Here is a 12,822-nt window from a genome sequence, read left to right as displayed (position 1 = left end):
GCTCAGGCTGGGCTGCGTTGCTGGAGCCATCATGGTGTGTGGGTGTCCAGGCCTGGCTACTCAGGAAGGATAGGTTTCCCAGCATTCCTAAGGCCGTGGTCCTGGAATCTAGGGCCCTCCTTAGGCTGAGATTTCACCTGGGAGTTGAGCAGTTTGAGAACAAAATTTGGGAAGCCACCCTTACAAGAACACAGGGAGGTCGTATATAACAAGGAAAATTGAGGGCAGCATCTGCTCAAACGCCCAGGAGCCCACTGAAGATTGGGCAGAATGGGCGGTGTCACTGGCTTACGAAGTACGTTTGGGTGGGTTGTGAAAGAGTGTGAGAAACCCTGTGCCAGTGGCTGAGGGCCCGGGCCCAGGGAGGGAACTGGGGATTTGCACACAGTAGAATTAAGGAACGCTGGCTCTGCGTGGGGGATAAAGGAAGCCATGGAGGGAGTGTGTGTGTGGGGGGGGAGTGCCGCGACTTCCCCTCCCCAGCCCTCGCACCGCCTGGCCCGCTCCCCTCGCTTCGCCATGGCTGGCATTCGGGGTCTCGCACCTCCACCGCCCCCACGCGTGCTGCCGCGGGGAGCGGCCTGACCGCCGCTTGACGCCTCAAGAGGGGCGGGGGTCTCACTATTAAAAGGGGCAACAGGCCTCGGCGCGGGCCCCAGAACAGGCCCGCTCCGTTAGCGACGCCCTCGAGTCCGCGGCGGGCACGATGCAGCTCCTGGTGAGGGTGCCGTCTCTTCCGGAGCGGGGCGAGCTGGACTGCAACATCTGCTACCAGCCCTTCAACCTCGGGGACCGCGAGCCCCGCCGCCTCCCCGGGACGGCGCGCGCCCGCTGCGGCCACACGCTCTGCACCGCCTGTCTGCGCGAGTTGGCGGCGCGTGGCGACGGCGGCGGGGCGGCCGCGCGCGCAGTGAGTCTGCGCCACGTCGTCATGTGCCCCTTCTGTCGCACGCCCACCCTGCTCCTGCGCGGCAGGGTCACTGAAGTCGCTGTCAACCCGGACTTGTGGTCACGCTTGGAGGCAACAGAGCGGGCCGCGCACGAATCTAATGGGGCGGGTGGTCCGGTTCGGGAAAGCGGTGATGCGGCCGAGAGGCCGATGACTAGGAAACGGAGAGAAGGGGGCGGGGCCTAGGAGCGCGGGATGGCGTGAGCTCCTGCGGCCCTGGGCCCGGGTGCTGGCACCCGCGCGCAGGTGGCGGCGGCCGCTGCCTAGCAACGGTGAGGGGCCGCCCGGGTAGGCAGTGGAGGGAGAGCGCCCCGGAACGCCGGTTCGGCTGCGCCCTTCCGCTGCCACTAATCCTCCTTCTTTCCCCTAGTGCTGTACTGTCCACAGATCAAGGACTCGGCCCACATGACCCGCTGCACGCTGTAACCGCGGAACCCTGAAGCTACGGCAGAAGAAAGGTGGGAGCTGCATTCTCGGGGCGCGCTGTACTACGAGGAACTGGTGCCAAGCCCACCCCCTGTCATGTCCCGGAGTGTCACGGATGAGGGAGGTGAGCCAAGGGCAGAAGGGAACGCCCTGGGAGGTGTTGATGCTGCGCTGGGGAGGCTCCTAGACGAATCGCCCCCATCTACCGACTGTGCCAGCCTTGCATATTCAGGATGGAATGGCCCAGGGAGGATAGAAACAAAGTCTACGTTCCCGTGGGAAGCAGACAATTTCCCTAGCTGTGACTTTGGCTTTTGTCCAGGGCAGCTCTGATGTGTGGGAGCAACAGGTCCCATTTTAGCAATTCTGTGTCAATGATTTGAAAGTTTAAAAAAGACGGAACGGGAGAGAAGAGGCTGATTTCCATGTCATATTAATCTCACTTCTCTGGCACCTAAGAGAACTGAGAAAAATAAACCGTACCCACCCTACTCCCTCCGCTGGTATGCCTACTAGTTTCCCCCTTCCCAGTACTGTGTTCCTAAAATTGTCAAGACGCATCCCCACCTATGAGATTAGGAGCCTCGCTTCATTTCAGAATCTCCCTTCAACCTGTTGGGGCAGGTATGACGACGTCCAGAGGGCATCTATCCGAGTCACCTCACTAGGGCCTGTCAAGGGGAGGAGGGAGAGCCATTTGGCTATGGCAGTGGATTGTAAACTTCTGATATTATTTTTACAGCCACAAGGAAACACTGTCACTACTGAAAAAAGATGCTCATCATACAATTTTAAACTTGTGTCCCATATTTAGACATCACCTATTTCAGGGCAGGGGTTCAATTTAAAAGTCCTGTTCGTATCTTGTGATCGTAGAGTTACAGTCAAGGACCAGCAGCATCGGCATGACTGGGAGCTTGTTGGAAGTGCAAAATCTCAGGATTTCACTTCTGACTTACTGAATTAGACTCTGCATTTTAACAAGAATCCCAGGTGATGCATTTAAATAAAAATTTAGGCAGCACTGGTCCAGGTCCTAGACTATGTTACATTTTCCCCTGAGTTAAAAAGGGGAACTTATTAAGAATAAACCTCAATTTTTCTAACTACGTTTTTACCTTTTTCCTTTCGTTAAGTCTCAGCTTAAATGTTCCCTCTTTGGGGAGGTCTTTCTCGGCTTTCAATCTGGTGTAGCCCCCTCCCTCACCCTCTGTAATACAATGCCTTGTTTTATTTTTTCACTACTTTTATTTTCTGATATGTGTTTTGTTGGTGTCCTGCACTACAGTTTGAGCTCCATGATAGCAGTGACTAACTTGTGACTGTTGTATCTCCAAGGGCAACAGCAGTGTTTTTAACATGTACTCAATAAATGCTTGTTGGAATTACATTTTTTAATATAATAGCCTCAAAAATTGTCTGGTCTCTCAGCCTCTGAGAAGCTCTGGTAGTGAATACATGTCAAGCTGTAGTGTCCAGCGGTTCAAATCTTTGGCAAGCTATGCAGGTCTGACCCCCCACCCCCCAGCTCCTTTAAAATAAAAGTGTGCTTCTGCAACTGGGAACTGAACCTATGAAGCTGTAGTGACCTCTACTGACTCTTGGCAGAACTAAACAAGCTGAAGGTGGAAAGGACGATCAAAAGGATGAATGGAAGGCAGTTCTGAAACTTATCAGGCACCCCTCCCACTAAACTTCTGTCCAGTAATTCCTGCTATCTCTCTGATCTCAACCTGAGGCCTGTGGAGGTGTCCTGCTGTCACCCTTCATCTCCGCTGAGCTCATCACACTGGGGTGAGGGTTGGAAAAAGAGCCTCGGAGTTGTAGCTGATGATCCAACAAATAAAAATGAGAAAAAGGAAAAGTCACAAGATTTAAAAAAAGAGAGAAATGGGTAATAGGAAATGGCAGGAAGCAACACCCTTTCTTTCCTCATCCCTCCCCGAAACCAAAGAACTCCCCCACTCAAAAATAACAGAGCACACAGAAAGGAAAGTATAATTTATATGTACAACCAATAAACCTGATACAGAAGAGGGGACTGGGACAGACCAGGAGTGGGTGTGAAGAGACCGGGAAAGGAGCAGCAAGAAAGTGAAGGGGAGCGAAGAGCAAGTGGGGGGTTCGCCATGCAAACTGCCACTCTCCCCAGCCCCTCCTGGGGAGGAGGATGTGCCCATGTCTCCCCAGCCTGCCCTCCACTATTTTGCTCTGGTCCCAAAGGCAAGGTAGTCCCCTGACTAGGCCCCCTGCCTGACCCACTCAAGTTTAGTTCATATCCAGGTCTTCAGGAGGGAGGGTAGAAGTCCTCCAAGAACCTGAGCCCCAAAACTGGGGGCTCCCCCCACATCTGGCCCATTGTGTTCTCCACCACCCTTTCTAGGTTACCTGGGTCCCTAGGACAGATTGGGGAGCTCCTCTTTGGCTTAAGGGAGTATCACCCAAATATTACTCTCTTTGTAGGGGTGGTCCTTGGTCCCTAGGGAGGGGGGAAGATTCCCAACACAAGATGCCGGTACGCAGGAGGTAACTGAGCCAGTGAACGGCGCCTTTATTCTGAGGCTGAACAGCAATGGACTCCCTCCCTTGTTAACTGCTCCGCCCTCCATTTGGGGGGAGGTAGGGGAAGGAAACATGCAGCCGCCCCTCCTCTTCCCTTCCACCCTCCCAGGGCTCACTGTCACCCCTCTCTAAAGTCACCCTCCTCTCTTGAAAGCTCTTTTCCCCACCAAAGTCCCTAAAGGCCGGGCAAGGCTAACCCCCCACTTCTGCAAGAGATGGAGCTTACGCTGCAGGAATAAGAACTGGGGCGGCTCCACCTCTTCCCCCCCACCACCACAGCCTCTCACTGGAAAGCTGTGTGTGCTGGGCAGTGGGGGGTACAGGTACTTGGAAGACCCTGCTGACCACCTCCCACCCAGACCTCTTCTCACCAGCACAGTCTTCAAAGCACGGTGGGAAAGGTGCACGGGGTGGAGAAGGACAAAGGGCCCTTCTTGAAGAGAGCTGTAGAGAGGGGCAAAGGGGCTCCTAGCCCAGCGGGGGCCCAAGGGGTGGGGAAGGCGGAGGACTGGCAGCAGGCCCCAGAGCCTGAGCTGGGGGTCGGCCTCGGGGACGGGGCCTGGGTGAAGGGCAGGCCTGGGATCCGGTCAGTCGTCTATACAGATCACCTCCCCGGCTCGGGGCTCCTTCCGATCCAGCCCGTCTGACACCAATGCCCCCACCAGTTCCTTCTCCTTCTTCACCAGCACTGGAGGGCCGTTGGTGGCGGCTGTTTGGGAAGGGGGTAAGGAAGGGTCAGTCCCTCCTTCACTTCCCATTGTCGACTGCTTCCTGGCGACAGTACGTTCTTACTTCTAGGTCACCTCATGCCACATCCAATTTTCTAAGGTAGGGATGGGAAAAAATCTCTCTCTCTGAGATTCCCCACGGTACGCATGATGGAACACATGTTCCAACTTTCACCGGACCCCCCTTCCAATTTCATATTCTCTTTCTCTGAAGTAAACAGCTGGAGGAGGCTCAGGTAGGTAGTACCAAGCCACAGAACCACTAAAACCCTAGATGAGGTTTTTGACGATGGGAATGGAAGAGAAGCTGAGAAAGGGATGGGAAAAACAAAGTCCAGAACCACTCCATTCCATAAAACACTGGATACTTCCAAGGAAATGAGATGGGCTGGACAAAAGGGTAGCTGAGCAGGGATGAAGCTTGGAAAAGGAAGAATGCAAGGAGCAGGAGGCAGGAAGTCACCAGCTGACCTGTGATGAAGGACCCTGCAGGCATCTGGCTGTAATTGGCGCCTGCGGCGGCCAGGGCCCCTACGGGTGCGGCGCTGAAGGCCGCCCCGTACCCCGGAGGTGTAGCGTACGGACCCGGGGGGAAGGCCTGGAAGAGAGAGCGAGCCCACATTAGAGGGTCCACAGTCTGAGAGGAAAGAAGCTGTCGGGGAGACATCATGGGCCAACTCCAGAACTACTGAGGGGTATCACACAGGCAGGGAGACTCAAGGCTGATGAGCGTGCTGGAGCAGGTCGTTGTTCCACACTGCACGGGGCTCTGAAGGAGGTGTTCATACGTGTGCAGGAGGAGTACCAACAGGGAAAACTGGAGTCGGGGGAAAGGGTTACCGGTGTGGGGTGAGGCTCCGTGCCCTTGCTGGCCAGCCGGCTGAGGATGCTGCGCTCGGACATCTGAAGGCGGGCTGCGATGGGGGGTATTCGGGACAGCGTGGCTGGCAGGCGGGTCACGTCCGCCTTCATGTCGCTCAGCAACTCCTCCAGCTGGTTCAGAACTGGGGCCCGGGCCACGGAGAAAGAAGGGCAAGAGAAAGACAGGGAAAGGGAGAGATGGAGCCAGGAAAAGAGATGAGGAGTCAGATGGACAGATACAGTCAGAGAAGGAGAGAGAGGAGGGCACAGATGTCGAAGAATCAGAGACCAAGGAAATGACAGAAGTAGGAAAAAAGAGCAACTCGGGGACAAAGAAAGTGTCAGGTAAAGAGGCAGAGAGACGAGATCACCACAGAGGACAGATGGAGAGAAAGAAGAAAGGAAAAGGGAGTACGGAGAAAAGGGAGTACGGAGAAAAGGGAGATAGGGGAGGGAGGACATCGGAAGACATGGGGGCGGGGAGTTGTCAGAACATCCCATACTGAAAGAGTGAGGTTTTGGGGTTGGGGATGATGGGGAGGGAATAGTCAGGAGGCGTGGGAGGTGGTAAGTGGTGTCAAAGACGTAAGGAATCAAAGTTTTAATATGTAAGGGGGGGAGGGAGGTTAGAGGGTCAGCATTACAGATTCAAGGAATTAGAACAGGAGTCAAAGGGGCCAGGAATCAGTCACTACATCAGACAGGATTAGATGGTTAGAGGGCTTTAGAACTTAATCTATTATTATCAAGGTAAGAGGGTTTGGGAGGAAGGGTTGAAGGTCAAAGGGAAGTTTCATGGGGTAGGGTCAGAGGGTGGGACGGAGGTGGTTTCTGCTTCATGGGGTGAATGAGACGTGAGGAACGTGGTTTGTGGGACCAGGGGTAAGGACTTTTGTGGACTATACACAGGCCAGGGCCCCAGAGAGAGTGCTATTAGCAATATGGCAGGTGTGTGGGTCAGCGAAGAAGTTCCGCCCTGTGGAGGGGACGTGGCACAGTCTCATGGAGATTGGGGGGTTGGGGGGAAGGTCCCTCCCTTAGGCACTGATGTGAATGCTACTAGGCACGGATGAGGGCTGGCTGCACGAATCCTAGAGGCTAAAAACCAAGGCAGTACCAGGTGGGTCGGGGTGGGGTCAGAGGTCAGAGGGGGGTGGTTCAGAGGGTAAAGGGGTCAGAGGGGTGGGAAGATTTTGAGGGGTGCGGGGTGAAGACTTACGCAGCGTTGTGGGCCCTCCCCCGCGCGGGGCCGCCGCGGCCCTTACCCTTGTGCAGCACGGCGTTGGCCGGCTTGTTCCCCGCCAACGACTCCTTGGAGAGGTGCTGGTGGCTCTCGGCCAGGCACTCGGCCTCGGCGAAGCGGGCGTGGAGGGCCATGGCGGGGTGCGCCGGCTCCTGTGATAGGTTCAGGTAGGCCGCCCGCCGCAGCTGCTCCTCAATCACCAGCGCCTGCTCCAGGAGCTAAGGGCGTGGGGAGGGGGTGAGGGCAGGAGTTGCCAGCAGCAAGCACGCAGCTCGGGGCTGGAGACCCACATTGCCCTCACCAGCGGCCCAGACCCCCAGCCCCACACCAATACTGACTGCGGCCCCGATCCAGACCACAGTGCCAAACACAAGGTGACCCTCTGGTCTTTGCCTCAAGCATCGCCTCAACCCTCAAGGTGTTAACCCCGCCTACATTCCAACCAGATCTGGTCCCACTTCTCACCCAAGCCCCTCTTCAACACTGTTCCTTTCCTCCCTCATCCTCACCTTGAATCTCCGGGCCAGGAACTTATTTTTCATCTCCAGAAAGTTCCCCTTATTGGCTTCAGTTTTAAATGGCTCGTTGATAATGGCAAACTGAGCATCATTCTGGATGTCCTGCCACCGTGCGTAGCCATGGCTGCCAATAAGGGAAGTGGATCATCAAGGAATTTAACAGGGCTGGGCTGTGAACACGCCTTCCTTTTGGCCTGGTCGCCCCAAAGTGTGGCACTAGGCCCCCTTCCCTAAGTGTAGTTCCCCTCTCTCCAGGTTGAGAGAACATTTTTTTCTTGCGTTTGTAGCCAAGGATACAGGACAATCCCAGCCAGAAGCCAATAGTCATGTCTTCGGTGCCAGATCTCATTGAGTTTCCCCGAGGAAACAGCTGCCCGTTCCTCATTCTGCCACAGCGTGTGGAGCTCTGAAGAGAGGACAGAAGACAGATGAGGCATCAGGAGTTTGTGAAGCCCAGCAGACCTGTACAGAGGAGGGAACTGAACAGTGGGACAGGACTAAGGGCTTTTTAGGAGGAACAGGGCAACGTTAGGTGAGGGGTTAGGAATAAAACTAGTTACAAACAAGGTTCAAGTTGGGATTAAGAGTACAGGCGGGATTAAGGCAGCTTTAGAGTTAGGAGTACACTGAAGGAGGACCAAGGGCAAGGATCAGAGACAGCATGCACCATTTCATAGACAGTTACTTGGAATTAAAAGCGGAAGGAGGCCTCAGGCCCAAAGAGAAACCCCATGAGGATGAGCTAACCCCAGTGAGGAGCAGAGGGCAGTGAGGACCCCCCCACCTGTGAAGCCACCGTCTGCAATATTGAACATGAACCGCGGCTTCTCTGCCTTCTCCTCACGTCGCCCGTTGGACCGCGGCTCGTCTCGAGGAGGCCCAGGTCGAAGCTCCCGGTCCCCTTTTACATCTTCTGCTACGGCAGACGGGGCAGAGCTCACACCTCAGGAGAGTCTCCTCCCAGGTCCCAAGACTACTCTCTGTAGTGTACTGGCCCCTGGAACAGCTACCCACCCAGGACCCAGGCATTTGGTTCCCAAGACTCCACCTCCCCTCCCGATTCCCTCAGGGACCCAGATGTCCGGTCCTTCCACCCATTACCTCTCTTGCCCAAATCCCCCGTCTCCCCCTCCGGCCTCTCCCTGTGTTCCTGTCCATCCATCGGCTTCTCCTCCCCCCTCTCTCCTGGCGTCGACTCCGTGGCTGTGGGAGGGGGTAGGGGACAGGAAGGAAGAATGTCACCCTCAGCCCCTGACCCCAGGAAGAGGGAACCCCCAAATTCTAAGCCCCCCATCACCCCTAAGGCCATGCACCCACCTGACTTCTCTCTGTCCCCACGGTACCCAGGTTCAGGCTCCATCTCTCCAGGTACCCCTGGCACCTCATCCTCTAGAGGAATCTTCCTTGGCTCCAGCCGCTCCCCAAGTGATGGGGCTGGGCTGGGGGTATCAGCCTAAATGAGGGCAACGGAGTCAGGATGAAGTGGCGGCTCCTAGGCACCTGCCTCCACGACTCTGCCACTCCCTCCCCTCAAAGGAAGCTAGGTAGCCACACACCTCTGTTTCCATCTTCTCCCCAATTCTGCTATTCTTCTCTGGCTTCTCCTCCTGGTTTTCTGCTTCATCCTTCTCCAGAGGTGTCCTCACGCCATCTCCTTTCTCACTGGGAGCTGGAGTAGCTGCGGGGGTAAGGCAGAGTGAGGCAGGCAGAAACTCCCCACCCCAACTCCAGACCCTCGGCGTCTAACGGACACTGGCCCCATCTGTCTCTCCTGCCATCCTGAGCTGATTACCAGGTTTTGAGGTGCAGGGACTGTTTGCAGCAGAAGCCTCAGGAGTGGTGGGAGACGTTTTGGTAGGAGAGGAGGCTCTGGAGGAACGCTTGGAGTCAGCACTGGGGTCGGGCATCAGCTCCGGCATAGACCAGCGCCCATTGATGTGCTCAAACTCCTGAACCTGGAGGGTGCGGGGGAGTCGTAGGGACAGAGATCAGCTCTGGCGCCCGGACACACAGCAAGCTCCAGCGCTTCTCCCTTTCTCGCACCAGCGTGAGTCCGGAACTCAGGGACGAGAGGCAGAGGAGCACAGGGCCTAGGCGGCCAGCCTCTTTGGCTGAGGGGAAGACGGATACCTTCTTCTTGACGAGAGACATGACTCCAATGCGGGTCAACACTTGCTGGCGACTCAGTCCCTCCCGAGGGACCCCGTCAGCAAAGGTTTCAGAGCCGTCTGCCCCGGGCTCACAGAGATGGCGCATGAACAAAGACACATAGGCCCTAAGGAGCACGGGGGTGGGAGGTGTGTTAGAAGAGCCTTAGGGGGGGCAGGGCAGTAAAGGGGGCACAGGGATTACTGAACCTGAAACTCCCGGGTGCCTCCAGGGGTCCTCCCCTGGGCCTCTCAATCTCACCATCACCTGTCCTCCAACTCCTAACTCCCCCATCTGCCCCTCCCCCTGCATTTCCACAGTCCCCTTGGTCTTGGTTACTTCATTCCTAGGCCCCATCAGTCAGCTCTTCATCCTTCCCACCAGCCCCCCTGCCAGGTTATCATGGTCAAATAAATGTCAGGCAAGGACAGCCCAGGCGAGGCTCCTGTCTCAACTGCCTCTCCCGTTGGGGAGGAAGCCTGGCCTCCCTGCTCTAGGCTCATCTGAGGGGAGGTGGGGCAGGCTGAGCCCACCCCCCAGGAAACTGAGCCAGGAAAGACTGTCTGGCAGGGAGTACGGTGATCAGTTGAGTAAGGTCACATCATATGGTGGCCAAGAGGAAGGCAGTAACACCCAAAGTTTTTACCCTTCCATCCAGCTCAGCCCTGTATCACCCCCACTCACTTGAACTCTTTTTCAGTCTTGCCCCTGAGGTCCCGCACCAGCCACTGGGTGGTGAAGGCGTCCTGTGGTGGCATGCCCCAGCGCATCACAGCATTGAGGAAGGCCTTCCGCTGACGGGTGTTGAATCCCAACACCTGATGACGGGGGCAAGGAGGGAGTGGGCAGTGAATGTCCAGGATCTCATTTCTTGGTCTGTTCTACCCGCAGTGACTCAGCTTCAATTCCCTAGAGGGGCCTAGGCCAGCTCACCTCAATGTTGCCCCCAACTCGAGCCAGCAGTGGAGGCAGTGGCTTATCCTTTTCGTTCCGGAGCTGCCTCTTGGACTGTCGACGCCCTGGGTGGGGAGATGGTGACCCCGGTTAGTAGAGCTGCCACCTCCTTCCCCCCCCTCACTCTTTCCTAGCCCTCCATTCTCACAAGATACAGAACACAGGAAAGGCCTGTGTCAGCTCTGAGGCGCTTCTAATTTTCTTCCCAGCGCATTCAGAACTACTAACCCAATAGGTCCAAAAGAATCGAGTCATACTAAAAAATCAGTAGCACCCATACGATGCAAGCAAGATTACTGGTGGGAATGTAAGAGGATGTTACCTTTCTCGATCTTTCATCTAGGTATCTAAGCCTGCACGGTTATATACTCCCAATTTTAACAGTGGCGAGATTATAGATATTTCTTCCTTTTTGCTTACCTGCAATCTTTACTTTTTCTACAAATGAGCATTTTGTATAAAAATAGTGGGCTTAATAGACAATGGGAAGTGAAATGGGAAGAGGTGCGGTAGAAAAACAAGAAAACAGATGCCACCTTCAGGACGCTCATCAAAGTCTTCATCCTCCTCCTCTGATCCCACTGAGTACTCTGACTGGTTATCTGCGAGGGGAAGGGCTCAGTGGTCAGTGATGGCTCCCTGGATAAGCCCAGGCTGGGGCCCTTCTGTCTGGACGCCTCCCCTCGGAGACTTCTGCACCTTCGCTCTGGCCTCGGCCCTCCTAGGGATGCCGGATGACTGCCTGCCGTCTGACTCAGGACCACACACCATGTCCACTCACCCACCTACCTCCTGACTCCTGCATAACCCACTCTAAACAGGGACCCCTGGGTGTCCATCTGAGCCCTCTGCAACTGCTAGATAGCTGAGATCTCCTGCAAATCCACCTGGCCTCCGGGTAGCTCCCAGTGTCCCTTCCTAATCTCTTTCCACTTGGCAGGGAAGGCCCTGACTCCTAAGCGCACTCTCCCCTTCTCCGTCCCTCCGTCAGGGGCGGTCCTCACCTTGGTCCTCCTGAGCAGCATCGTTGTAGTTAACCTGCTTGCGGACCCTCTTGCCTTTGCCGAGGTTGCGGGCCAGGTCTTCCTGCTGCTGCTCGTAGTGGTGTCTCAGCAGCTTCTCCCAGTAGTCAGGATCCACGTTCTCCTCCTGCTTGATGATCTCTCGTTCAATTTCCTCAATCTGAAGGGCAGCAGGACGAACGCTGAAGGCCTCCCCTTCCAATCCTGCCACCATGACAAAATCCCTACTCGCCTGCCTCCACCCAGCCCTAGACCTCGTCACTGTGTGTAAGTCCTCTGTGTGAGTTTTCCTTACCTCTTACCTGCAATATGCTTCTCCTCCTCGTGATTTCCCTTTTTTCCAAACCTCTTCTCTAGTGCCCTCTGTGTCCCTCCCACTCTGACTCAGAAGGTTCCCTCCCGAGTTTATCACCGCTTTCTCTGCCTAAGTTTTCTCCAAAGTCCAGTCTCATCCTTTAGACCAAGAAGTCGTTTGAGGTCCACTACCGCTCTCTGATGGGCACTGGGGTAAGAGATCAGACAAAAACCAAGAGCGAAGGGGGATCCTCCAACTTCAAGGTCTGGTCAAGGATGTCGGACACCACCCCTCAGAGGTGGCCCGGGATGCACAGTGTCTGGCCCCAAGCCTCTCACCTTGTCTTCTTCCCTCACCACGTACTGGGCCACCTTGAAGGAGCTGAGATACTCATTCATGTTCTGCACGTCAGTGTCCTCAGTTGCATCCTGGTTCCGGTCCAGGAGCCGAGCGATGGCCTCGTTGTCATAGTGAATCACACTGCTGTCCTCCTCCTTGTTCTCCCCTGGTGGAGTTGGGGAATCAGAGGGGACTCTGAGCTCTAACCAGAACCTCAGGCAGAACGTTAGAGAGATCAGAGGAAAGCCTTCCCCTCTGCTTCCTTTTCACGGGAGCTCTGGAGGAGAAGGCCCTTTCCCTGGACGTCTACAGAGATTTGCTATTGTTTTCAACCTTACAGGTAAGGAAAGAAGCCAACCTTCCTCCAAGGATGCAGAGAAGAGATTTTCTTCAGGGGGTTTCAGAAAAGAAGTGCTCATAGACAGCAGAGACCTGCTTACAGGGAGCTGCAGAAAAGGCTCTCACCCTCATTTTCATCCTTAAATAGCTCCTCGGTGCCAAATTTGAGGATGTCATCCAGCTCCTGCTTGGACATGGAGCCCGCCTTGGAGCCCAGCCCAGGCCGCACCACCAGATGCGTCAGCATCATCTTTCTCTTGGCCACCTGTGTGATTCGCTCTTCCACTGATGCGCGAGTCACAAACCGGTAAATCATCACTTTGTTGGCCTGGCCGATCCGATGAGCACGGCTGAAGGCCTGCAGGGGCCGGAAAGTGGGGATGGGCCAGGGGAGTGGCAGGGGAGACACCCCCTACATGCTCTGGAAAAGAGGCTGAC

General features: G+C 55.6%; 2 protein-coding genes across 7 annotated transcripts in view; one reads left to right on the top strand and one right to left on the bottom strand.

Moving 5' to 3' along the window:
• Nucleotides 1–706: 706 nt before the first annotated feature.
• RNF227 (ring finger protein 227) lies at nucleotides 707–1,453 on the top strand (the record flags this gene model as incomplete). Its single annotated transcript, XM_082861272.1, is given in 3 exon segments — nucleotides 707–1,104; nucleotides 1,106–1,221; nucleotides 1,320–1,453. Coding segments are annotated over 3 exon segments (570 nt in total). The 3' UTR covers nucleotides 1,376–1,453.
• A 1,906-nt stretch (nucleotides 1,454–3,359) lies between these two features.
• CHD3 (chromodomain helicase DNA binding protein 3) overlaps nucleotides 3,360–12,822 on the bottom strand; it is a gene marked incomplete at its 5' end in the record, with an annotated part of 25,128 nt that continues 15,665 nt past the window's right edge. For 5 of the 6 annotated variants that reach the window (XM_082861788.1, XM_082861791.1, XM_082861790.1 and 2 more), the window contains 18 exons: nucleotides 4,403–4,646; nucleotides 5,137–5,263; nucleotides 5,506–5,669; nucleotides 6,792–6,987; nucleotides 7,279–7,411; nucleotides 7,585–7,693; nucleotides 8,072–8,200; nucleotides 8,389–8,490; nucleotides 8,605–8,740; nucleotides 8,844–8,965; nucleotides 9,080–9,242; nucleotides 9,418–9,562; nucleotides 10,120–10,253; nucleotides 10,369–10,454; nucleotides 10,926–10,991; nucleotides 11,394–11,571; nucleotides 12,045–12,211; nucleotides 12,511–12,742. In XM_082861788.1, coding sequence (XP_082717914.1) covers nucleotides 4,525–4,646; nucleotides 5,137–5,263; nucleotides 5,506–5,669; nucleotides 6,792–6,987; nucleotides 7,279–7,411; nucleotides 7,585–7,693; nucleotides 8,072–8,200; nucleotides 8,389–8,490; nucleotides 8,605–8,740; nucleotides 8,844–8,965; nucleotides 9,080–9,242; nucleotides 9,418–9,562; nucleotides 10,120–10,253; nucleotides 10,369–10,454; nucleotides 10,926–10,991; nucleotides 11,394–11,571; nucleotides 12,045–12,211; nucleotides 12,511–12,742 — 2,511 coding nt within the window. In that variant the 3' untranslated portion in view covers nucleotides 4,403–4,524. Of the gene's footprint in view, nucleotides 4,647–5,136; nucleotides 5,264–5,505; nucleotides 5,670–6,745; nucleotides 6,988–7,278; nucleotides 7,412–7,584; nucleotides 7,694–8,071; nucleotides 8,201–8,388; nucleotides 8,491–8,604; nucleotides 8,741–8,843; nucleotides 8,966–9,079; nucleotides 9,243–9,417; nucleotides 9,563–10,119; nucleotides 10,254–10,368; nucleotides 10,455–10,925; nucleotides 10,992–11,393; nucleotides 11,572–12,044; nucleotides 12,212–12,510; nucleotides 12,743–12,822 lie in introns of all 6 variants that reach the window. The other variant, XM_082861793.1, reaches the window with a different exon arrangement.

This window comes from Leucopleurus acutus (assembly GCF_964270905.1).
Source record: "Leucopleurus acutus genome assembly, chromosome: 19".
NCBI lineage: Eukaryota > Metazoa > Chordata > Mammalia > Artiodactyla > Delphinidae > Leucopleurus > Leucopleurus acutus.
Note: the sequence above shows the minus strand (reverse complement) of the source record. Positions and strands in the feature narration are given on the sequence as shown.